This window comes from Actinia tenebrosa, unplaced genomic scaffold (genome assembly GCF_029948245.1).
Source record: "Actinia tenebrosa isolate PJP-AT-01 unplaced genomic scaffold, QUT_ActTen_1.0 PGA_scaffold13__45_contigs__length_12533684, whole genome shotgun sequence".
NCBI lineage: Eukaryota > Metazoa > Cnidaria > Anthozoa > Actiniaria > Actiniidae > Actinia > Actinia tenebrosa.
Genome location: NW_028292573.1, coordinates 5,280,464 through 5,304,720, shown reverse-complemented (window position 1 = coordinate 5,304,720; position 24,257 = coordinate 5,280,464). Strand labels below are relative to the sequence as shown.

At 35.6% G+C, this 24,257-nt stretch overlaps 1 protein-coding gene across 4 annotated transcripts; it reads left to right on the top strand.

Moving 5' to 3' along the window:
• The first annotated feature begins 916 nt into the window (after positions 1-916).
• On the top strand, positions 917-24,016 carry LOC116295191 (adhesion G protein-coupled receptor E3). Of its 4 annotated transcripts, XM_089028952.1 has the most exons (21): positions 2,846-3,059; positions 4,795-4,845; positions 7,755-7,846; positions 12,067-12,456; positions 12,626-13,209; positions 14,559-14,618; positions 14,895-15,063; positions 16,271-16,387; positions 16,775-16,853; positions 17,283-17,367; positions 18,027-18,085; positions 18,552-18,678; positions 18,753-18,856; positions 19,472-19,574; positions 19,715-19,865; positions 20,067-20,151; positions 20,239-20,305; positions 20,822-20,910; positions 21,689-21,815; positions 22,258-22,299; positions 22,864-24,016. In XM_089028952.1, exons 3-21 carry the CDS (start codon positions 7,774-7,776, stop codon positions 23,107-23,109), a joined length of 2,757 nt encoding a protein of 918 aa, XP_088885078.1. In that variant the 5' UTR covers positions 2,846-3,059; positions 4,795-4,845; positions 7,755-7,773; the 3' UTR covers positions 23,110-24,016. The 4 variants fall into 4 exon arrangements, with proteins under 4 accessions (XP_088885079.1, XP_088885078.1, XP_088885077.1 ...); XM_089028953.1 differs by lacking the exons at positions 2,846-3,059; positions 4,795-4,845 and adding an exon at positions 917-1,154; XM_089028951.1 differs by lacking the exon at positions 4,795-4,845.
• The last annotated feature ends 241 nt before the right edge of the window (positions 24,017-24,257 follow it).

The following is a 24,257-nucleotide window of genomic DNA, read 5'->3' as shown; positions in this document are numbered from 1 at the left end:
GATCAGTTCTTAATGCCCGCCATCCAACTTCAGGTAAAAAATTGAAAACTTCACTCTTCAACACTTTATCCATTTTGGTTGATGTGAATTCTTGTTGAATATAGTGAATTGGATTCAATTGGACAACTTCAAGGTTTGACTGATCTTGTCTAGTTATCTAGAATATTGACTGAATTCAGGTGCTGCAATCGACAAAGTTACGCGATTCTGATTGACAAAAGGAGTACAACAAAATCCAAAATTGTACTCTGTAGAGTCCCAATTAAGTTGCTCAGTTTTGTTGAATGTATTATAAACAAAAATTCGCACAATCTTCTCGTACAATTCTGACTTCATAGATACTCGTGATGTTTTGAAAGTTCTTATTAGACTCTCGCCTAAAGGCCCGTCCAATTTCGAAAACTTTCAAAACAGCATTCGTACCTATAAATTCCGAATTGTACTCGAAATCGCGCGATTTCCTATACAAATATTACACCGGTTTCCACACAAAACACGGTGTTACCTTGTTTTTTTTTTTGTTTTTTTTTTTTGTTTGTTTGTTGTTTTTTTTTTTTTGTTTTTTTTTTGTTTTTTTTTATATTTTGAATCCCAAATTTTCAAACATGGCTTTTGCCCCGAAGGAGCTGAGCTTTAGTTGCTTTATTTGATGCTACTCAAAAAAGATTGCCGGGTTCTAATTTAGTTTTCTCTTTCAAAATTATACTGAAAAAGGATGTACTTCCCTTTGGCTATCTCTTTATCATCATTTAAAAATAATAAATAAATCACTTCTATTGTGTGTTGTCGTTCAAGCGCTTTCGGCACTTATTGGGGCGCATTTCGCTCACACGCATGGGTTGCATGGGTACCCATATCATAGCAACAGAGGATTTAGCACCAGATGCCTTCAACCACGATATTTAACAAGATATGAGTGTTACAGCAAACCTACGATAAGGAAGCCGAAGCCCTTGAGCAATGAACACTTATAAAAGTCAATAGCGACGAAACCAAGCTAGTTATTAGAAGTGATCTGTTCATGTGTTATGAAGGGCAATTAGCCAACTGTTTTATTGGGTTTTATAGTTGGAGTGTAAGCTGTGAGTGGTTTCCATGATTGGATCTATTAGCACAAGTCACTGCTGAGATGCACAGAACATCTTCCTTTGTAGGTATATAAGGCTATTTCAAAAGACGCTGTTGAAGGCTTTGTTACGGCATGTTGCTAACTCAAGCTAAACTATGGGAGATCTTCAATTGCTTTTTTACTTCTTTTTTTCATTTTTCTTTCGTGCTGATATATGAATATTATTTACATATGAATATAACAACAAGCAAAAAAAAAGCCTTCACCACTCTTTTTTTGAAATAATGTATTTTGGTTTTATTTCTAGATGTTCATTTGTGTTTGTGTCCCAAGTATCTTGTAATGTGAGTTGAGTGACGAGTTTGTACTCGCCGCTCTCAGTATGATTTCCCAGAAAAAATCCTTCTGGAACTCAAGGTATTAATATGGCATGGCGGCTTTATAAAGGGTAAAACGCGACCTATGGCAGATTTTAGGAAACAGTATAAGATATTGCTCATTTTCATAACTACTTTTGATGGTATTAGAAATTTGAAATATAATTAGAACAAATGTTTAAGTTTATAGTTGCAGTCACACACACACACACAAAATAATAACATTAAAACCGATCGAATAATCAGAAGAGAGAGAGAGAGAGAGAGAGAGAGAGAGAGAGAGAGAGAGAAAAGAAAAGTTCGTGTAATCGAATAATCAGAAGTAGTCCATTCCTATCATTTTCATTTCGAAAGCGAACGAACGTCTTATTCTGAAAAATTGATCCTCCACTCATTTGTTCATTTATTCTTCATTATAGCGTGTACTAAGAAATAGCAAAGAAATAGACCCTAACCCCAAATGTCGTTTCATACCTAAACTACTGATCACAACCTTTTTCAACATCTCTTTTCATAATTCAAATGTAAAAACTCATCTGAGAAAATTATCATAGCTGGGAAGCTACCAGAAAGTATTCTGGAAGTGTAGGTATAAAATGTCACCAGACTCTTTTGAAATATTAAAACTGCTTTGACAATACCACTACGATGGTAAAAATTAGCATAATGAAAATGCTATCGTTCTAGATTCTAGAAGTGTAGGTATAAAACGTCACCATACTCTTATTCAAATATTAGAACTCCTTTGAGAATACCGCTGCAATAGTGAAAATTACCGTAACAAAAATGCTACCGTTCTAGATTCAGGAAGTGTAGGTATAAAACGTCATCATACTTCAGGTCTATCAGTTTCTTTGTTGTTGTCAATTTTTAATAAATTTAATATATACTTTTTAATTTCTTTTTATTTTCTGTTTGTCTTATATTTATTTTACTGACAGTTGTTTGTTTTTCAATTCACTGAGTTTGGTTAGTTTTTCCCCTCTTGTCTCAAACCTTTCAAACTTAATTCGGGTATGTTTTATTTTTCATCACGTTCATGGACCTCACGATTAATTTCCAAAACTTCAGTAAACAGCATAGTTAATTGCCTTTTGGTTCATGTACTAATTAATCCTTCAAACTCATTAAAAAGCTTTTTCATCAGCCGAATCTTATCCTTAATTCTGGTTGATTGATTACAGTCTGGCATGTGCCGACTTTAAAATCAACATTTGTAAGGTTGAATAGAGAGGATGGCAGCATGACATCTAGCTAATTTAGCCTATATCCGGGTTTCCAAGTTGAACATTATTGGTTGCAGTCCTTAATAACCTCTTTATTTGCTGAGTGTTCATCGAATCGAACTTGATGAAAAAACTTTATCTTGGTTCAGTATTATTGCCTTTAGACAAATAGGAAAATGCTTCTTTGTTGCAAGGAAGGAGCAGTTCCTTTAAGACTATTTTTCTGCAGCCTCTGAACTAAGAATTCCAACTGTGTGTTTTCTTTAGATTCATTTAAGCAAATTCAAGCATAAATCGTAGCTCCATTGGGTCGATCTATTTGACTTAACTAAGTGTATCAGGATCTAAAGTAATAAGGATCGAATTCGAACAAGAATTTGATCGATGGTAAGTGCAAATGAAATCCATGTGTAACTTGCCCTATTTCATTGATCTTAGGATGCGATTTCAATGGTTCCATGACTCAGTACCGTAACTCGTTAAAACTTGTAATTTATTTTTAAAGCGTATTCGTTGCCGGTCTTTATCTAGTCTGACAAAACATTTTATTACACTATTCAAATCAGTTACCTTTAATACTTTAGGGCACGTTCTTCTCACGAAATATTCAATTGCTTTAAGTTACTGTTACGTGGTTGTAAGTAATGGCTAGTGCGCGCTGTGTCGTCTAAGGCCCTGGCTAAAAGAGGAAGCAAGTTTCCAGAAACATGTTTCCCGCGCGCATGTTCCCCGATGATTCCAAGTTTAGCCACATGCGAAATATTGCTGCGTGCAACAAATTTTGCTTCCAAGACGCAAAAGTGTTTCTGCTGTGCGGCAGAAACATTTCATGCTTCCAAGACGCATGGAAACAATGTTTCCCAATGTTTCCTCGTTTAGCCACGAAAGTCAACTTTCTAAAAGTTCGTTTCTTACCAACGCTAGCTCTATCTTCAAAGTGCGCATGCGCTACCCGATATTGAGTAAACATGCTTCCCGATGTTCCCTGACAGTTTGCGCAACTTTTAAATAAAGAAATAATACTCTAGCGAATAACACACAGTTTGCGCAACTGTTAAATAAAGAAATAATACTCTAACGAATAACACACGATCTGAAAAGGGAAAACATTACGCCTTAGGTAAAATGGTCTATTCGGAAAGGCAAACACTAAACACTGCGCTGTTTCGTTAATGCTTGGTAAAGTATCGAGCAGTATTATCTGCCTGCTCGAATTAGCCAATCAGCGAACATTTTGTTCGTAAGCTCAATATTTCCTAGTTCAAGGTTTTTCGGTTCAATAAACAACATTTGTTTACTCAACATTAAAGAAAATAAGACTAATCCGTGGAAAGATACAACAGATATCTTTTAGAAAAGCATAATCCTTCGTAGTTGGTGGAAAATACTTCTTTTTACGAGACATGATAGAAAATACTTGAACATTTTCGCTGCGACAAATAATGCAATGCGCGCCTAATTTCTAGATCACCTGGGCCCGGTTGTATGAAGGGTGGATAGCGCTATCCGATGGATAAATCTTATCCAGTGAATAAATTTATTGGATAACAGCTTCGATTTGTCCACTGGATAAGGATTTATCTGTCGGATAGCGATATCCACGCTTCGTACGACCGGGCCCTGGTTCGACTATACAAGGGAACAAAATCTCCAACACTAATTAACATTAACGATATTCTGATCTCGAGCTAGAGCTCCCGAGTCATGAGCGGGTTGTTCGCATGCACTCCAGAAATACACTCATTGTCCTGTCCGTATCCCTCCGGTAAGCCAACTTATTATAAAAAATTCATGCTGAGGCCTACACCTACGAAGAATAAGAATTTATAGGTGATCGTTTAATGACGAAATTTATTTTGGTTAACGCTTATTGTTATTTAAATTACCAGCAACAAATCTATTGGACAAACGGATAAAACAGAGCGACACAACCTATTGTTAAAATAGTTGGGCCATTAACATTACAACAGTAATTTCTATAAACATTGAACCACTTATTATTTGGATCTGCACCTGTACTCGTAGGGCATTAACAATTTCACACCTTTGAACACAAGTCAGGTCTATCATAATTGAACTATAAATTGAATGCTTATGTACTAATTATGGATTTCTCGTGAAGATCTGCTGCTAAGGAGAAGTAAAGGATTGAGTGTACCCGACTAAAAGAGCTGTAAGGGATTAATTTATATATTTATTTAACAATCATTCGCCGAAGACGAAGTGAATATCGGGGAATAATAACCGAAACGACGTTGTAGGTTATTATTCCCGATATTCACTGAGCCTGAGGTGAAAAAAACACAGGTGATTCTTTCAAAAGGAGGGAAAAAAAGAAGATAAAAGACACATTTTTTCCCGGTAACAGCAACAAAGCGGCTGGCCGCCATTTTGGATTATCGCTGGAGGGGATTATCGTGTGATAATCTGAGTTTCAATGAATGTAACAACAACCAACAAGGAACTATTTGATTTAAATATAAATTGTTGCCGAAATAACATTGAATACCAAATAATTAGGATTTAAAAAAAGTTTCACACAAACTTGCTCCTCGTTTAATACTTTTTAAAATTTTTTCAGCAAAAATTACACTGAAACATATATGTATCCGATAAATGTCAGAATTTTTGAGACTTGGTGTACGTATATATTTAACCTGCCAATTAGAGGGCGAGAAGTCTATTTTTTTAGTATAAACTTAATAATTGGTCAAATAAATGAATAGGTGGGCGTACGATGACGTCATTTGTTTTGATCAAGAACATGAAGTTCTTGGAAATTCAAGCAATAAACAAACAAATGTTAAAAGTGGCAAGATCCTATCGCTTTGGAAGATATCTGAGAATTTGAAGACAAATCTCTTGATATTTTTCAAATTAACGTTGTGAAATTTGACAGTAAATGTATGTTGGTTGGCAATTTAGCAACTTTAATTTATTATATCTCCTCGGAACTAATGAAGCAACTGCTCTCAAATTGATAAATATGAACAACAGTTATTACTTCTTTATATTTCTTAAGTCCAATCGTTTATGGCTCAAAAGTTGATTTTTGGAAATGTAAACAGTACACCCACCTATAAAAACAATGTTACAATTTTGCTGAAATAATTTAGTTTTTAATTAAAAGTGGTCTGTCACTAATAGACCACTGGTATCTCAGCCAATCAGAGCGCAGGATTTGGATAGACCATTATTGGCTTTATTTAACAATTATTAAGTGAATATCGGGGAATATTTACCGAGACGCGAGTCTTCGAGCAAGATTTTCAATAATCACCTGTGTATTTTTACTAAACTAAATATATTTGTCAGCTTTTTTTAGCAATAACTTATTCAATATCTTAATATCAAATGTTAAAAAAAGATTTTGAGATGACTAATCAGTGGAGTAACCTAATTATAACAGTTATACTAATAATAGCGGAGCTCCCGCGCGGAGCACCATACTTAAGAAAACCATCGTGTTGATTTTTCATGGCTTGGCTGACGTCACTTCCGTCCGTCCGTCCGGATACACGACACAGGAATCCCGCTTGATATCAAACCAAAACTACTTACAAATGCGGCTCTCAAATGCACAGAAAAAATCGCTTTAGGACAAGTTATAGACCAAAAACAATTAAAAAAATGTAGTCAAAGATGGATCAAGAAGTGTTCTTCAAGAATTCAGGTGTGTGTTTTTTTAGCAAACAATCAGTCGTATATATATATATATATTTTTTACAAGCATTTTTCTCGACGAAACGACAAATCAAGGACTTTCTCTCAAAACTTTTTATATTCTATAGATAAGCTTAATTTATTTTAATGCTGGAGGAAATATAACACGGACAGCATGTTACGACAACAAATATTCGTCCTTTCAGTGTTTAGCTTTGTAAATCTTTAACAATTCCGTTGTTTTTAACCAACTATCGTATGTTTTTCGTTCAAGAAAAATGCAGCTTTGTTCGCCTCCTATCGCGGGGTCTCATCGGCAAAACAATGAAGACTTTCATTCAAGAATTTTATATATTTCTACAGATAATTTATTTAATTATTGAATGAATCATAAATTTTTATCAAACATTCAACTGTTTATTAAGCTGTTCGATCAAGTATGGTTATAAAAATGAGCTTAAATTTGTGTTGTTGAGAGATGTTATTGTATAAAGACCTAGATTTTCACTTTGAAAAGCTAGAAAATATTCAAAAATATTTACAAACGCGATTTACTGACAAAGAATTTAGTCATTTTGTATTTTGCATTGCCTTTTTCATTATTTTCTATTTTGTCTCAGTTGTTCTTGTCAAGTTTAAATGAATGTAAGCTTTGTTTTTGGAAAACTGTAAAAGACCTAATTAAGAAAACCTTATTTTTTGCTCACCTTGACCAGTTTTCAAGTCTGTTTTTTGGTCTTGATTTGTCCTAAATCTCAAGATTTTCGATTTCCATGAAAGACATCCGAGGTAAATTCCACTAAACTTGATATTGTATTGGATTATCTATAGTTATCTTTCGTTTTTGTCGGCCTTGGAAAACTTTGTCGAAGAATCTTCAAAGAACAAAACTAGCCCCTGAGGGTGGTGGTGAGTTGTGTACAAAATGTGGGAGTGTATACTGGCGCAAAGAAAACAATGTAATGCATTTCGATTCGAATTCACTGCATGGTTTCTATAATGGGAGAAAGTATCTTCATCTCGAATAAAAAATAATTGAAGATTTTTTCCCGATCTTAGTATTTTTACCTTTCAGTTTCATTCAAATTGTTCTTCCTGCGACTTCCGTAGGCGGGAGCTCCGCTTTTAGGCAGTGCATAAATATATATATTGTTTTCATAATATGGGCTGTTTACAGTCAGGATTCATTGGTCTATATCACAAAAGTATTGTCTCTGACTTAAAATATAAAATCAACAGACTATTGGCTAATTATTTCTTTCTTTCTGTAAAGAAAGCTTAAAAAACTAATAATAATTGGAGCCATAATAAGTAAATGTTTAATTTATCAGTTAATTGTATTTTTATTATTATTATATTATTAACGTCATGTGATCTTCACTAACTGTGACTCGCTTTTTTGAATAACTTACTTTGTAGAAAGCTCTTAGCAACGAAGATGTCCGAAATTGGCGGCTCTTTAAGACCGTGGCTTATGGTCGTTTTAAGTCTCTATTTGGCATCTACGATTGGTAAGTTGGATTCAAACGAATGATTTAATGAGTGAGAATCATTTCATTCTTCATCGTTTCTTTTTCCCTCTTTCAAGAATACATCATTCATGTCATTCGTTACGTTCGCGACTGCAAAACTTTGATCAATAATCCGTACGTCGTTTTTTATATTACATAAGCATTTTCGCTACTTCTTAATGATAACAATTCATATTATCTTTATATATTGTTAGTTTCTATATCATTTTCTTCTTATTTCTCTATTTTGCAGAGATGTAAATGTGTGTTTTGCTGGCAAAAAAGTCTTCTTTCCTTTTTATTTATTTATGTGCTTAAGTACGTATAATTATCCTCTGTCTTCATTTAATTACCAAAAGTACTGAAGCAGTATTAAAATTGCTAGATTAGTCGTTTGAGTATAAATCAATTCCTACCGATATCAGCCAGTATATTAGTTAATATAACCTTAGCCCTGGCTTAGCTCTTTTCAAACTTCTATTAAATGAAGTGGCTTTAAGTTGTTAAAAATCTACCAATATCAACAATCAATTTTATCGAATCCTGAAGCAGTCGTTTGGCTTCTCGAAGAGCACGGCTAACTCAAAAGGTTGAATGGTAATTTCGCATTTTTGGTTGTACAGAAAACTTTCGAAACATCGAAACGCTACAGGCTTTGTTTCCTGGCTAGTTCCTTTTACCTCGCCGCCGCTCACTTGCACCTGTTTTAATACGGCGCTTCAAAATTTTTTCATGTGTCAAAAAAATCCATTGATTGATCATTCAGTAACATTAAAATGAAGCTGCTAACGAGCGCATTGATATATATATTTTTTCCTATATATTTCTCCTGCTACATTAAAAAACAACAACAAAAAAACAAAAAAAAAAACAACACAAGATCTCAAATATTGTGCACGTATATGACAACAAGGACTGATTTAACTCTGATTTCACTAAAAACCTCCTATTTCCTTAGTTTCCTTCTCTAATCTCTTTACTTATCTTTCTTTTTTCCTTCCCTCTTATTTTCTGGGGTCAGAGTGAAGTTTTTTTATAGTATCCTAATATTGTGAAAATAACTCTTTTGTTTCGTTCTTTACTTTATTTTTTAGATAAGATAAATAAGCAAAAAAGTAAATAAGTAAAGCTTTTGCAACTTATTAAATTTCTTTATTGATTTAAGTAAATTGGCCTATTTTGCATGTTCAAACCGATTAGGAAGAAATAAACTAAATCATTAATTTCCCTGCATGCACGTTTGCACACTCTTTTCAGAATTAGTCAAAATTCTCTGTTTTTTAAGGGTTAGATCATTCCAGAGTGCGTTCAGGGTCCAATCTGTGCGTTAGCCCTGCTCAGACTTAGCACAGAGGTTATTTAAGCGTTGGGTCGTTCAAAGGGTTTGATATGAAGTCCAGTTAGTTGAATACAAATCATACTCTATCCTCTAACCTGGTTTTTTTATACACATATTTTTCCAGATTTTACCAATAAGTTGTTGTTTTTCGAACACTCTTTTTTCCTTTTATTTCTTCTCTTGTTGCTTTATCGCTTCTGGTATAGCATTTTTGACATTTCCTTTCCTTTAGTTCTTTACGCTTCTGTAATTGCAAAGCGTTTCTATTTGCATTTCCACGATGAAGTTTGTAAAAAATCACAAACAAAACACTTTGGAGAAAGAAAAAGGTGGAAGCCTTTTTTTACCTTTTCTTTTCTTTACTTTCCTTTAATTTTTCTTAGAAGATTAGGTTTTAAAAACTTTTTTCAGGACATTGGTATATACTAATATATGTTTTCTAATTTAGTAAATATTCTTTCTATCCTTGTAAAGCGCCTTAATTAGAGCCTTGAGAAGGGCTATAGAAATAATACGGAGTATACAAGTAAAAATTAGAGATCACCAGATAAGCAAAATTATCGTAACCTTTGGATCTTTAGATGTATAGATGTAAAATAAGGAATTTCATAATAATTGAGAAGAAGCGAAGAAGACGGCTGCACTTCCTTGCTAATTCATTTCTTAAGACTGAATTCTTTTCACATCTGTCTGCAAGGTGATTATATGTGTACAAGCATAATTTGTGGACTTCCGTTCCGTTTATTAAGCAAAGACACTAATTTTTTCCCCTTTCTTCGCAATCAGAACGGAAACATTTAGAAGTAGCAAGTTCAAGTGTTCAACTTGAGTGAATTGTAAATTATTAGAATTAATTGCGCAGTTTTAAATACCCTGAAAAGAACAGATTTAAATTCCATATGGCAGTGAATCAGTGACGCGTCGTCATAGTGATTTATGTAACTATGGTTTTTCGACTGATAATATTATTATTTTCCATGCAATTAAGAGGAAATCTTTTTCAATAACGAGCAATAATGGTAAAAAGCGCCAAAAACTAGACTTTCGTATGAGTTTTGATCCCAATTTTCGTTTTGGGTTAACACACAAAACCTTTTTTAAACAGTTAGAAACTGATGTACTATGATAAAATGCCTGTTTGAAGCGGTATTTTCAATTGAACGAAGATGTTTTGTTACATTTGTTTTAGAATGTTGCTTTGTCAGGCTTTTTTTGAGGTCTAAACTTCATTGTCGAATAAAATTTTTGCTCTGGGTTAGCACTGTGATTCCACTTTCATCGGTCATCTCCACTTCAAAACGAGTTAAACTTTCTGAATAACAAGATTTTAGCGTGGTACAACAGCCTTGCTCCAAGAAAATAGTTTTTGGCGCTCACTGCTTGAATACGAAGAGAATTCTCTCTTAAAGCTTTTATTTGCAATGTTTGTTCGGATTTTGATCCCACAAGGCTTTGTGATATCTTTTTTTTGGTAACCATGAAAAATGCTAACAAGTATCTTCAATTCGACTCTGGTCTGTTCTGCTCTCTTATTCTTCTTTCTTCTGATTGTTTTTCCTCTCTTTTCTCATGCCTGTTTGTATTCTCCACTTTATTTTTATGAATGGATGAATAACCTTTATTTGACCACGTTCATAACATCAACGTAATAACACTGCTTTTCACTAAGGCCGTAAAATAAAAATCTATGCCATACAAAAATAAAAGGAGAAAGAGAGAGAGAGAGAGAGAGAGAGAGAGAGAGAGAGAGAGAGAGAGAGAGAGAGAGAGAGAGAGAGAGAGAGAGAGTGAGTGAGTGAGTGAGTGAGTGAGTGATACTTTATTTATACTCGAAAAAAATTCTATCAATATAAAAATTGCTTTACAAGAATGTCGAGTTAAATAAGAATACAATTTAGACAGCTAAAAAAGTTTATGAGAGTCCAACAGAAGAAAGCTTTCTTTTAAATTCCCTTATACTTCTAGCTGACTTAATATCTGAAGGCAAAGAGTTCCATGCTTTTGCACCTTCATAGGAGAACGCACGTTTGAGGTACTCAGTGTTTGGTTTCGATAATTTTAAACACTTTTCTCCCTTCCGCAAATTATATTTTGTAGTTTGATACTCAAAGCGGTCTCTTAAACTTTGAGGTGCAAGAGCATTCAAAGTCTTGTACATTATTGTGGCTTTATGTTTCTTCCGCCTGTTTTGAAGATTTTCCCATCCTAGAGACATTAAAATGTCGCGCGATCTAGTTTCATAATTACTCTTAGTTATAATTCGGCCTGCGCGATTTTGCATTTTTTGGAGTCTGTCAGCTGATGTTTTTGGTAAATTATCCCAAACCACATCGCAGTAGTCAAACCAAGGAGTTATCAGCGAATTATATATTGCAATCGCCGTCTCCTGGGGGACGTAATCACGAACCTGTCTAAGGCCAGCCAGGCCTGATGAAACTTTTTTACATATATGATCGACATGGTCAGCCCAGGACAGGCGTTGGTCGATTACAACCCCCAGGGTTTTGGCTGTTTGGACACGTGCGATTTGTTTACCTTCAAGGTAAACATGTGGTTTGGAACTTATTTGACGTAATTTGTCGTCAGACCCAATAAACATATATTCAGTCTTTGTTGAATTAAGGCTTAATCTATTTGCCATCAGCCAGTTGGATATGCTAATAATATCAGAATTGATCTGCTCAGATAAAGATTTTACGGAAGTATTACAAGCCGTGAGGCTTGTGTCGTCCGCGTACATTCTTGTACTTGAAAAATGTACACTATTTGGTAAATCATTAATATACAATATGAATAATAATGGACCTAGGATTGACCCTTGGGGCAGAGAGAGAGAGAGAGAGAAGTAGAATGGCACTAACGACTTCACCTTTTGTTCTAGTGTTCTGCGCATGCCCACCAGACTGGCAAGAAATAAACAACTCGTGTTTCAAGGTTTACAATGTCATGAAAAAATGGAGCGAAGCCAGTAAAGAGTGTTCCTTAGCAAAACAAGGGGCTCATCTTATTTACTTCGACAACGGACGCCCACTGACTTTTGTAAACTCTCTTAATGACATGGAGCACAAAGAATACTTTGTTGGAGCAAAGACGAATAGTCTGGGACTATTGGTTTGGGGGAATGGTGCTGAGGTATCAATATCTTCTTTATTGGGTGCTGTAGGTGGTAATAAATATCTTCTCTTCAAGAAATGGGATCTCACATGGGCCGCTACCGATGAAAACCATGAAAGTTATTTCATTTGTGAGCTAAATGAAACTCCTACTCCAGGTAAGAAACTAACTACTTTATTTTTTATAAAACCTGAATTATCAGATGAAATTTTCGTAGTATGACAATACATTAGTAGTGGAAGCCAATTAGATCTGGAATTTCGTTGTATACGCTCCATAATACTTTGAGAATATTATGTAGCTGAGGTCTTTCTTTTTTTCTTCAGGTAGTTCTTCTGTGATATCAAATTCAATAGTACCCTCATCGTCATCACCATCTTTTTTATCATCATCATCATCATCACCAACATCATCATCATCATCATCACCATTGCTGCCATCTAAATTATCGGTATCATCATCACCATCTCCATCGTCATCAACGACATCATCATCAACAACATCAGCATTAGCATCATCATCATCATCATCATCAACGACATCACCATCATCATCACCATCACTATTGCTGCCATCTTCATCGATATCATCATCACCATCTCCATCGTCATCAATGACATCATCATCAACAACTTCGGCATTAGCATCATCATCATCATCATCAATGACACCACCATCATCATCATCATCATCAACAACAACATCGTCACCATCATCATCATCATCAACATCGTCACCATCATTAATATTACCATCACAAGGATCTTTACCATCATTATTACCAAAGAAAACATTTTCGCCATCATCACAGTTTCCATCAGTACCTTTATTGACAACACCAATGTCTTCGCCTCCTATAAGCCCGGAAGGAAGTGAAAGCAACCAAAGCCAACCATTGGACAACAATCTGGTAATGATATGCAACGACATTCAATAACAACATAATTATAGAGTACTAGAGAAAAATAAATGTGTGATTTAGCAACTACAATTCGCCATGCATTTTCCATACATTGGTTCACTGGTCAAACACAAAGCGCTCAAGCTAGGCGCCAAGGTACTCAAAGGATTATTCAAATTTGAACCTTGCAACCTCGACTGAATGCTTTGTGTTTGACCAGTGAACCGATGTATGGAAAATGTTGACTAACAGAAGCTGCGACCAAACGAATTTAGATAGCAACATCAAAAACGAACACCAACCACACGTCATCATCATCACCAGCAATGACTGTAACAAAAGAACAATAATAACAACAACAACACCATACCAGCAGCAACAACCGCGACAACAACAGCAACAACAATATCAACAAAAGAAGCAACGACAGCAGCAACAACAACAACAGCAGCCACAAAAACAATAACAGCATCAGAACAACACCAGCAGCAACAATAGCAGCAGCAGGAGCAACAAAAATTACAACAAGAGTAGAAATAGCTGCAAGAAAAACAGCGTAGCAACAACAGCAACATCTTGAGTAACAGTAACAACAACAACAACAACAATAACGACAACAAGAGCAGCAACAACAGTCTTTTTCAAGGCTATACTCACCTGGACGATCACATTTCACACCAAACTTCAACACCTAGGTCCAAAACATTTACTCTTATGCCTGTTAGAATTAGAAGAAAATGTTAATAACTGAGCTTTGCGATCGCTATAAGTTTTATTTTATATATACTCTTCATTCTGACATCAAATATAACAATAAATAGTCCTAGAAAGAACTTTCCCAATAAACAAAGAAATAATACTCATAGGAAAGCCACAAGCTGTACAATGGAAAATATTACACCATAGCAAGAGAATATGAACTAAGAGAAGGAATCCTACCTATATAGCCTTGTAACCACCATGTGCACAGTTTGATGCTATTTTTAGCTTGGAGATATTTTGAGCGAAGAACCTGATTGGTTGATTTCTTGAGGGTAGGCGGCTTCCAGTCTTGCAGTAAACAAAAGCCTAAGTTTTTGACGTGGACGTAGCGAAATATGGCGCTTTTCGTGTCCTTAAACGAGGCATTAAAGGGTAGCATGATTATCGCGCGGGTATGGTAACGAGTTAAAAATAGCATCAATGATTCTAAAAATAGCATCAAAGTGTGCACATGATGGGGCACGGGGATTCCTTCTCTTAGTTCATTTTCCCTTGACCATAGCTAAAGGGAATAATAACGCTATCTTGCGTACTGGGTCTGTGAGTCAGCATATTCACATATTTACTACAGTCTAACACGTTCCATCTTTCTTCAGGTATCGATCTACATTCAAAAGATTGCCAAACTTGATATAAAGCAAAATTCTTCATTGGAAGTAAGTCTGGTCTAAACACAGGGGCCGAAAGAATACGATTGGAAACGATCCAATTTTTTTGGAATTAAAGAAAATTTGAAATAATATAATTATTGCTTATATGGGGTTATAGAGTGATGATACAATTAAATGAATTAGTGCATAGCTGCTACCCCGCATTTCAACCCTCTTATGATGAGAAAATGTAATGAATTTTTTAGTTTATAAAGAACATATGAACTTTTAAGGCGCGAAAATCAAAACACTGAGTTTGAATTACTCTCACATGATTTGAAGGAATCTGTAGACATGATGCAAAACATACTTGTTGCCATGGGAACATCTTCAACTAATTCCACCAATCAGATGCCTCTACTTGCAAGTCAAAAATTGGAAGAATTTGCGTTACGATACTTGGAATATAATTCGAACAAGAAAGAAATAGTCATCAAGAAAAGCAATGTTGGTAAGTCATTTATCTGAATTATGTTTTAAGAATTGGGTAATAGATTTTAGGTTTTAATTATTTAACATTAGTATTTTTACACACGTGAATATCATAAATACGGCGCGCTCATTGGTCACAATTTACGCCCTATTCTGCTATATATTTGCCTACAGGTGAATAGTGCAGTATTCGTATGACTGTGAAAAGCTCACGGCACGAACACGGTCATGACACAGCAAGGGATACGCCAGACCAATCACATTGCACGAGAAAAAATCATCCAATTAAAATTCTAGAAATCATCACGGTCACGGCACGTCACGCTTACGGCACTGAGCTTTTCACAGTCATACGAAAACTGCACGTTTCGCGCACGCACACGCTTTTTTGTCGATTTGTGCCGCTTGCAGAGATGATTAAAATTTGAAGGAAAAAAAAAAAAAAAACTCTCTCTCCCTTATTTATTATATTCACTTATGTTAAAAATACTAAAATAATTCTTTTAAATAGTCCCCTTCACAGTTCCCTGCGCCATCTTGAAAAGTTACCGTGGCTTTGCATCGAATGTGAATATTTGTTCGTGTTAAAAAAAGGGTCTCTATCATTGCAAGCTTACCTTTCGTCTCGCTACGATGCAAAGGCGCGGCTACCTTTCAAGATGACGCAGAGTATTGTGAAAGGGACTATTAGATCCGCAGCCCAAATGGTCTACGAGTCAATAACGAGTCAGGGATCTAATTGTTTTAGAATATATCTAGTATTAAGCCAAATAAATGGATACAAAAAATATGACAGGGGCGGCGGAACCGGGGGGGGAGGGGGGGACGTGCCCCCCTCCAAATATTTCGGGGGGGATTGGCCACCTCAAAAAATATTGGTTCTTAGTCATTGTTTTACGGCGCATGCGTCTGCAATCAAACAAAACATTGTCATTATCACATAACGCTAAATATAATCTTCTGTGTTGCTCCCCGCCCCCAAAGATTTTTAGCTTCCGCCACCTCTGTATGAAAAAAGATTGAAATAATTTATTTTGGGTTGTTTTGGTTTTTCAATACCGGCACTTTTAGACACTAGGACTATTAGTGGTATATCGCTATTAGACTGCTAGTAGCTCAGCCAATCAGCGCGCAGGATTTGTGATAGACCGAACGTAGGTTTATAGTAATAATTCATATTGCTTTAATAATTATGTAATTGTTTTTATTTATCGTTTATTTTCCAGTCCTACACGCAAAGATAGTCTTGCCAGGAACCACTTCCTACGAGTTCGAGACAGACGATGGTATACAGGAGCAGAACACCAAGATTTTCCTACCGAAAGAAAACTTCGTTGAAAATGGTATCTCTTAAAACACTGAATCATTTTGATAAATTCATGGAACCAGGATATTATAAAAGGGGCTTGTACCATATAATAGACCGTATGGGGTTACATATGCCATGCCGCTATTGCCGGACTGAAAAGCTAGTTTTTAAAAAACGAAAGCACAGCCATTAGAAAGAGCAAGCCTTTTTTAAATTTCCCTTTACCCGTCAATGAAAATCATTTGGAAGCAGAATTACAAAGAATTGTACGTGTTCAGCAATCTGATTCCTGGTTGACTAGTGTCGTATGGGTCTAATATTTGATATTATCATAGCTTTTGAAGGATTTAATATTTCTGCATGAACCCTGCTCAATTATTTAAATGTAGTATATTTATGAACTACTCTATTCGTTTTCCAGGAACGGCTGTTTTAAGTATTTATTATAACAACCTTGAAGATATCTTAAACAAACAGGAATATATCTACACGAGTAACAAGTACGTATACATTGAGTTCATGTCAATTATTTTACGATAGTCCTCTTCACAGTTCCCTGCGCCATCTTGAAAGGTAGCCGTGGGGGCTTTGCATCGAAGCGAGACGAACGGTGAGCTTGTAATGATAGAGACCTTTTTTTAACACCTTGGACAGTTATTCACAGGTCCCTAACATTGCAAGCTCACCGATCGTCTCGCTTCGATGCAAAGGCACGGCTACCTTTCAAGATGGCACAGGGAACTGTGAAGGGGACTATTGCAAATATTCTGATTGTCAACCCAAACTGTAAGTCAAATGAAATCAACATGTGAGTTGAGCGTTGTGTGCAGAGAATATTGAATTAAGTGGTATAGTGCGTGTGAGCGAAAAGTGTTATCAATTAGTGCGAAATCGCTAGAACACGACTATTAAAAAAATGTTATTTTCAGATATGGAGTGAGGTCCAAGATATTATCAACCTCCATTCAGCCAAAGAAAAACAAGTTGGTTAAGAACGCGACAATTGGATTTAAGGTTAGTCTGAAAGTTATAGTCTTAGAAAAAGGAATATAATTGTTTTAATGGGTTATTTTTCTCTTTGCAATTCTTTTTTTTTTTTTTTTTTTTTTTTGTTTTCGTATCCTTTAAAAAATCCATCATGTTAAAATTTGAGAAGACATCGATTTTTATTTGAACCCCACTGAGCATGTGCGTGGAAATATATAACGCGAATTTAGGCATCCCACATGGAAAGGAGTGACTAATGGAGTATAGTACTCAGTGATAAAAACGAAATGTCAGGGCTGCTGGTCATAGCAAGGGGTTAATCATCTACGGTCTAGGGGCCGACTAACCTCTCCCTTAGGCTTCGGCCGAGCTTCCTGATCAGTCTGTAATTCCTCCCGGGGATAGCGGTGTCGGGGTCGAAATCTCTGGCATAGCCGTAAATGCTTCGCGCTGCCATACGACGCTTCAGCATTCGGGTCTGGGAGTATGGTCTCCGGTTATTTTTGATCAATAGATAAGCTAAAATAATCCTAAACAAATCTTTCCAGCAGAGAGAACTCTGAAAAACCAATCAAAAAGAATTTAAACCCGCATGCGCAGTAGCTTGTTTCTGATCAAAATTTAATAATAATTGTTCAGCATATAAAAATCAGAGATATTTAAAAATGTTTACTTATTTATAATAGATCCCTGTTTCTGACCCAATACCTGAAAAGAAATGCGTCTTTTGGAAGTTTGCAACAGAGTAAGTACATGTTTTTGAGACTGAAAAAAAAAGTTTATGTTATACTATATTGGTATAGTAAAATTATATTTGCCTCTTCCGAGAAAACTTATGAAAGCTTTAAAAAAAATCATTGGATCAAATCTCTCAAAGAAAACCTATTAAGATTTCCTGTTGATCTGAGGAAAAATACTAGCCAATCGAAATCAAGAAAATTTGCAAAACTGAATTGTCACTTTCCCATAGATTTCAAGGCCACCGACGAAAAAAAAAAAAAAAAAAAAACGTTTCTAAGAAATGGTTGAGAACCGTGACACGATTATTAATGAGATTTATATTTTTTATTGCAATGGTGAGTGATGTTTATATTTTTTTTGCTGGTAAGTTTTCTCAGGCTTCATGTCACCTAAGTTTTGCAGTGACGTCATTTGTACGTCAATATTTCAGATCACGCGGTTGACACATTGATGTTTCTGTACCTTTGTAGAAAAGTCAAAGATCCCGGATGGTCAAGCGAGGGTTGTACGTTAGTGAAGTCTACAGACCAATATGTAGAGTGTTCATGTAATCACCTGACACACTTTGCTGTACTCATGCAAGTCAAGGATGATCAGGTAAGATAACTGTACTATCACGTGATCACTAGACGTCAGTCAAGTCTACATCTTTCTGCCTTTACCTTAACCAGCTTTCAAGCGAGCATCAGGATATTTTAGAGATTCTAACCTATCTTGGCCTAACTTTGTCGATCATTGGTTGTATCTTGACCTTCATGACATACTTTTTATTTACGTAAGTATTTTACTGAACTTTGTATTTTCTAATTTCTTATCATTTTTTGTTTCAAAAATATTTCTTATTTTCCATAAAAATACTTGTTATTCCTTTTTAGTAAAAATACGCAGGTGATTATAGAAATTCTCGCGCGCTGATTGGTTAAGAAACCCACACTATCACACGATAATCACCTCAAGCGAAAATCCAAAATGGCGGCCAGCCGCTTTGTTGCTGTTACCGGAAAAAAATGCCTTTTATCTTCTTTTTATCCTTTTTTTTGAAAGAATCACCTGTGTATTTATACTAAAACAATTTAATTGTTAATTAATCGTTGCTGGATTTCGCCGTATCGTTTTCTACGCAGAAATAAGGCAACCGATTTACTGCCATTTTCAAAAACATTCGAAATCGCGATTGGTAGTTGCGAGCTGCACGCTGAAATTTGGTTTTTCACTGCCGCCAGTCAAAAATATGAAAGGTACCGACTGAGTACCGACTGGTTTGATTGACAGCAGCAAAAAAAAAAAATTTCAGCGTGCAGCTTGCAGATACAGAGTGACATGTTTATGAAAATTCCAGTAAGTGTAATACACTATCGGTTGATTGAGTCGCCACTTCTTTTTTGCTCAGTGATGTTAAATCAGAGCAGTCACAGATCCGCATGAACCTAGTATTTGTCTTGGCTGTTGCTCATATTCTGTTCTTACTCGCTTCTCCTGCAAGAGGCGATCTTGTGAGTATCAATATTGTTGTTTTGTTAGTTAACTGAAAAATGTAGATATTTTATACTAATATTTGAGTAATATCTTGTCATATTGCGCCCAATATATACTGATTTAATAGGCGACTTTATCTTTTTTTCTTCTTAATAAGTTCCTATGTATATCAGTAGCTGCATTGATGCAGTTATTCTACACGTCTGCCTTGTGCTGGATGTCTGCTGAAGGAATACAACTATACATGCAGGTTGTCAAAGTGTTTAACACCAACCTGAAAATGAGACAGGTTTATGGCTTTGCTTGGGGTGAGTATTGAATGATAACATGCCCACGAAAGGATCAATTCATACGACCACCTCTATTCCGACCACTTCCACTAAACCAACCACCTCTATAGCGACCATTTCGAAAAATAATCATCTCTGTCTGTCTCTGCTCTGGCCACAATTTTTCCACTTTCGACCGATTTTCCTAATTGTTGGCAATTCTTAAAAATTCTTTTCCAGGTTTTCCTCTTCTTCTCATGGTAGTTTCACTTAGTATCGCTTCGAATGGTCATGGTGGATTGGCAAGCTTCGTTAACGAGGAATTGTACGTTTAAGGGTTTTCTTTTTTATCCATAATCAATAAATATTTTATATAATTTTTCCTTAACCCTTTTTGTCGTTAACGTTGCAGTTGCTGGTTATCGACAAAAAATCATTTGATCTGGACTTTTATTGCTCCGGTGCTTCTTTTGATACTGGTTGGTAATAAAGTTCATATTTTTTAAGTAGAACCTCTATTAAGTGACCACTCTTGGCCTTGGATTGGCAATTGTTTCAATTCTGATATTTAACGACTAAGGTCAATCTCGCTTTGATCTTTTTGGGCACCCTGGATATATTTCTTAATAATAATAATGATTAATAATTTCGTTATTTCTAACGCGTAAATTATCATGTACAAAATGACCAAATGTGCGTATGAGTACGAGTGGGAATAGATATTACGCTACGCAACTGTAAAAACTAGACTCGTGGATTGGGTCGATGCAATCCACGTACGCATAATGTTTTCCCATGCAAATAAGACCACGTTGTCATTCTAATCAGAATAAGATTCTTTATTTGAATTGTATGCATATTTGTTCCCTTAGAACTCATTTGCAACCGTTAAACAAAGAAATGATACTCTAGAGAATTCACGTGGTGAGAAATGGGAAACTAATAGGTTGGGCCTGTTTTATTGTCATCTAGAGTGTGTTTTTTCTTCTTCTCAGGGGAACATAATTGTTCTTGGTTTGGTGATGAAAGAAATGAAAAATATTACCAAGCCAATGGGAACTGGTCAACGTGCAAATGCCTTAAGGTATGCACCAAGAATTCCTTTATCGAAAATAGTATATTTAGTCTTAACTTAATAAAGATTCAAAGTTGTTGCCGTATTGCAACCCAGGGCCTATCACCGGCTCTAGGGACTAGTTAGCTTAGAGTTGTTAGTAATAAGGGAGTTGAAACGTGTAAGAGCCAAACATTTCTTTCCTAAGATGCTCTGGGGATATCCAACTTTTTTTCTTGACAAATTTCTTCTCAGTAAATCAAGACATCTTGCTTCAAAAATTCCTCAATGTTTGATTGACTAGAGATTCAATAATTTTTTCTGAAAGTCAGGAAATTTAGCATGAAGTTTGCTATGTGATAGGAGCGGCCATCTTGAAACCAAACTCATAATTCCAAATATGCTATCAAAACGCCCAATTTGCATATCTGAATATTTCAGAGCATGTTATAATGTTACGTTGCGATCCCTTTATAAGTTTCTGCTCGGGTTCAATAGATTCGAACAAACATTGCATTCTGTTTAACGAATTTCGCCTTTGTCTTCGTATTGATGACGTCACGGCTGCGCTGCGCTATTGCTTAAGTCAATATCACGTGTCGGTAGAGCTAATTGTTACGTCATTCCTTCTCCGGGTTCAGCTGTTTGTCTCCAACTACCAAACCCAATACACTAAATTTCAATTCAATCTGTGAGGTAGATCTGCACTTTAGTTTGATCAGTCCAGCCAGAGGTTATTTCAGGGTTCCAATAAAATTCACGATTCATAAACGTCTCACCTGGCACTTTCTTCCTTAATCCTTTTAAGGTCCAGTTTTAAAGCTTTCGTTGTCTTGGCACCTTTGCTTGGAATCACGTGGATAATGGGTTTGCTATGCATTCTGGGAGCAGGAGCTGCTGGGTTGTACATATTCACTATTCTTAACTCCATACAGGTGAGTTGTTGTCTTCAAGGTGATTGGCCACTTTTGTGTGATAATAGTCCCCTCCACAGTTCCCTGCGCCATCTCGAAAGGTAGCCGTGCCTTTGCATCGAAGCGAAGCGAACGGTGAGCTTGCAGTGATAGAGACGTGAATAATTGTTCAAGGTGTTGAAAAAAGATCTCTATCATTGCATTCGCAACCTCACTGTCAACCTCAACATCACCTTTGAGGAATTTGCCTTCTTGAAGTTCAAAACTTGTATGGTCCCTCGATGACATTTCAATGGCTATTCATGGGTTTTGCTCACACGTTATATCGTGGGCTCAAATCGAAAGGTACCACAGTAGGCAGTCACCTCCAGATAATAATGCTAACGAAAGGGTCTAAGGGAGTTGTAGAAGGGGAGGGTGTTACAATATTTATGATTTTTTTATGTATCTTTTCTTTTTTTAGGGATTTTTCATTTTTCTCTTTCATTGTGTCCGAAATTCCGAGGTAAGACTTTTGAATTGGTATAATTGATTCTAGTTGTCTATATGTTTTTCAGTGCAAGAAACAGGGTATCGTATCTATATCCTCACGAGTGAATGTATCCATGACACTTTCGATGTTTCCCCGCTCACATAGCAACAACTTTTATTTTGGGACGTGTACCTTTATATCAAAAATAAAATTACACTTTGGCTTGAAAATATGAAGTTTATCTTCTCGTGTTGAACAAAATATTTCTCCACTCGAAAATAAACGTCATATCTTCGCGCCACCGTGTAATATCTTCTATGTAGCCTTTACTTCAAGCAGGTCGTTATTTAAACTCAACCAAAGTCATGAGCAAAACAAATACATTTTTCCGGGATCTGAGTGACATGGGACGGGGTATACAAGTGAAAAAGCTCGAGTTGGTTGGATTGAGGGTTAGTAGGGTAAACGGACATTCTGCACTTGGAGCGGTCGGGTTTGGGTGAACAAAAAAAGGTAATCGTACGACCACCTTTTTTGTTCGCCCAACCGCTTCAAGTATAGAATGTATTGCTCAATTCACGCATGCGTATTTTACAGATACGAAGCAAACTTCAGCGCAAAATACAAGCGTTTGATGACAGTCACCTTAAGCAAGAATCGTCTAATAACTATCGTCGATCGAAAAATCTAAACCAAATAAATAGTAAAACGCCGAATAAGCCCACCACACCAGAGACAGCTGTGGTTAACACTCTCAATATACCACAAGAAAATATGGCTTTATCTGAGCTAGACATATCGGACAATCTTCATGGTCAAACTCAAAATGAATTGAAGTTATGAAATAACGAATAATCGTTTTAGTATTTTTAACACAAGTGAATTTAATAGATAATGGAGAGTTTTTTTTCTTTTGTTGCTGTTGTCGTTGTTGTTGTCGTTGTTGTTGTTATTGTTGTTGTTATATTATATTTATCTCTCCAAGCAGCACACATCGAGAAACGAGCGTGCGCGTTCGCACGTTATATTCACCTCTAGATGAATATAACAGCATAAGACGTAAATTGTGACCAATTTATTATACTCACTTGTGTAAAAATACTGATATACAATTATTGGATGAGAATGAGCATATTATTATCTGCCTCATTGTATAAAATATATGTATAGCACGGTAAATAAACTTCCAAGTCTGGTTACTCTATACAAATGCATCGAAAGCAACGCGTAAAGATATATCTTTAACTAAGTATTTGATTCGCTCGATATCAAACTAGGCTGATCTTTTTGAGACTTGATGATTCAAAATAGATGAGAAAAATTAGCAGCTGGCTGTTGTGATAGCTGTTAGTACAATTGAGTCCACAGTGACAAATTCTCTTGTTTTAAGAATCATCCAAGTGAGCCTATCGGGTGGATACAATGCTTTTTGTCTCATTTGCATTTGCATTTGAATGCATATCACTGCTGTTTTGATTTCTGTCAAGACTTTATAATTCTATATATACAAGCTATAGTTATTAATGAGAAGCTAACTGGAATAAAACATGCTCTGCTATTGCAATAATGATAGATGTAAAAGTGCTGTAAAAGTGTCCAGGATTGTATTGCGGATTAAAAAAAAAAAATAATAATAATAATAAAATAATGACTGTTGTTTCAACTAAAGGCCATATAATTTGAATTCGTAAAGTAAAGAAAGAAGGCAAGGAGGGGAGGAAGGAAGGAAGGAAGGAAGGAAGAAAGAAAGAAAGAAAGAAAGAAAGAAAAAAAAGAAAGAAAGAAAGAAAGAGAGAGAGAGAGAAAGAAAGAAAGAAAGAAAGAATGAATGAATGAATGAAAGAACAAAAGAAAGAAAGAAAGAAAGAAAGAAAGAAAGAAAGAAAGAAAGAAAGAGAGAGAGAGAGAAAGAAAGAAAGAAAGAAAGAAAGAATGAATGAAAGAACAAAAGAAAAATAGAAAGAAAAAATGGAAAGCAAAAAGAAGAGAAA